This window comes from Rhinopithecus bieti, unplaced genomic scaffold, assembly GCF_001698545.2.
Source record: "Rhinopithecus bieti isolate Rb0 unplaced genomic scaffold, ASM169854v2 scaffold_2723, whole genome shotgun sequence".
NCBI classification, from domain to species: Eukaryota; Metazoa; Chordata; class Mammalia; order Primates; family Cercopithecidae; genus Rhinopithecus; species Rhinopithecus bieti.
Genome location: NW_016804119.1, coordinates 5,422 through 7,521, shown reverse-complemented (window position 1 = coordinate 7,521; position 2,100 = coordinate 5,422). Strand labels below are relative to the sequence as shown.

Genomic DNA, 2,100 nt, shown 5'->3' with positions numbered 1-2,100 from the left:
GTGTTAGCCAGGATGGTCTCGATCTCCTGACCTCGTGATCCGCCCGTCTCGGCCTCCCAAAGTGCTGGGATTACAGGCTTGAGCCACCGCGCCCGGCCCCAAGTTGGTCTTGAACTCCTGACCTCATGATCCACCCACCTCGACCTCCCAAAGTGCTGGGATTACAGGTGTGAGCCACCACGCCCGGCCAATTTTATTTTTTCTTTTTTTTTTTTGAGACAGAGTCTTGCTCTGTCGTCCACGCTGGGGTGCAGTGGCACAATCTCAGCTTACCGCAACCTCCACCTCCCAGGTTCAAGCGATTCTCCTGCCTCGGCCTCCCGAGTAGCTGGGACTACAGGCACGCGCCACCACACCCGGCTAATTTTGTATTTTTTAGTAGAGATGGGGCTTCTCCATGTTGGCCAGGCTGGTCTTGAACTTTCAACCTCAGGTGGTACACCTGTCTTGGCCTCCCAAAGTGCTGGGAGTACAGGCGTGAACCACTGCGCCCGGCCATATATATTTTTTTGAGACAAGGTCTTGTTCTGTCGCTTAGGCTGGAGTGCAGTGTTGTGATCATAGCTCACTGCAGCCTCAGCCTCCTGAGCTCAAGTGATCCTACCACTTCAGCCTCCTGAGTAGCTGAGACTACAGGCCCAAATTATTTATTTATTTATTTTGTAGAGATAGGGTCTCGTCAAGTTGTCCAGGCTGGTCTTGAACTCCTGGCCTCAAGCAACCTTCCCACCTCAGCCTCCCAAAGTGCTGAGACTACAGGTGTGAGCCATGGTGGCCAGTCCATGTCTTAGTTCTTAATCTTCTCCCCTGCATGGCTGAGGACAGAGGCCAGGCAGGAGCATCTGAGAGACCCAAATTTGCATCCCACCATGGCCAGTTAGTAGCTGTGTGACCTCTGATGGTGGCATCACTTTGCTGAGCCTGCCCCGAGGGTGACTGTGTGGCTCAAAGGATAGAGGGCACAGAATTCCCACTCCAGAAGCGACCTAGCGCATCCCTGCCGCCCCAGGGCCCTGAGAGCCTTGTGGGCTGGGAGTGCCCAGTTGCCTCTCTCCTGGGTCTTTGGTGGGCTGTAGGGAGCAGTGGGAGCCTGAAGTCCCTGGTGCTGAGGTCTGTGAGTCCCACCTGCCTGTCCCTCTCTCCCTGTCTGCCTGACCACCATGCCCAGGTGGGTTTGCAAGCACATCAAGAAGCCCATCCGCTCCACCGTCCTCAGCCTAGACTGGCACCCCAACAACGTGCTGCTGGCTGCTGGCTCCTGTGACTTCAAGTGCCGGTGAGACAGGGCGCCATGGGGGAGGGCGGGGCTGATGTTAACTGACTGCTGACATCATAACGGAGATTGGAGGCTGGTGGGGGAGCCACACCTGAAAGTTCTACACCCCACCTTCTAGACCCGCTCCAGAAATGCTACCAGTGGATCACCTGGGCGTCGGCTGAAGGTTCTAGTCCCCAGGGAACCCTTCATGTCTCAGCTGGACATGTCTCTGCTCACCTCTTTTATTTTTTTGAGATAGGGGCTTGTCCTGTTGCCCAGGCTGGAATGCAGTGGTGTAATCATAGCTGATTGCAGCCTCCAAATCCTGAGCTCAAGTGATCCTCTGACCTCTCAGCCTCCCAAGCAAGACTACCTACTCCCAGCTAGATGGGATTTATTTATTTATTTATTTTTTGAGATGGAGTCTCGCTCTATCGCCCAGGCTGGAGTGCAGTGGCACGATCTTGGCTCACTGCAAGCTCCGCCTCCAGGGCTCACGCCATTCTCCTGCCTCAACCTCCTGAGTAGCTGGTATTACAGGCGCCCGCCACCAAGCTCGGCTCATTTTTTGTATTTTTAGTAGAAACGGGGTTTCACCGTGTTAGCCAGGATGGTCTCGATCTCCTGACCTCGTGATCCGCCCGCCTTGGCCTCCCAAAGTGCTGGGATTACAGGCGTGAGCCACCGCACCCAGCGTATTTTTTTATTATACTTTATGTTCTAGGGTACATGTGCACAATTGTGCAGGTTTGTTACATATGTATATATGTGCCATGTTGGTATGCTGCACCCATTAACTCGTCATTTACATTAGGTATATCTCCTAATGCTATCCCTCCCCC

The 2,100-nt window shown here is 54.0% G+C and overlaps 1 protein-coding gene across 2 annotated transcripts in view; it reads left to right on the top strand.

The window, feature by feature from the left end:
• Positions 1-2,100, top strand: part of ARPC1B (actin related protein 2/3 complex subunit 1B) — a 22,762-nt gene that overhangs the window by 15,242 nt on the left and 5,420 nt on the right. For both annotated transcript variants that reach the window (XM_017864416.1, XM_017864408.1), the window contains exon 5: positions 1,169-1,276. In XM_017864416.1, coding sequence (XP_017719905.1) covers positions 1,169-1,276 — 108 coding nt within the window. The remainder of the gene's footprint in view (positions 1-1,168; positions 1,277-2,100) is intronic.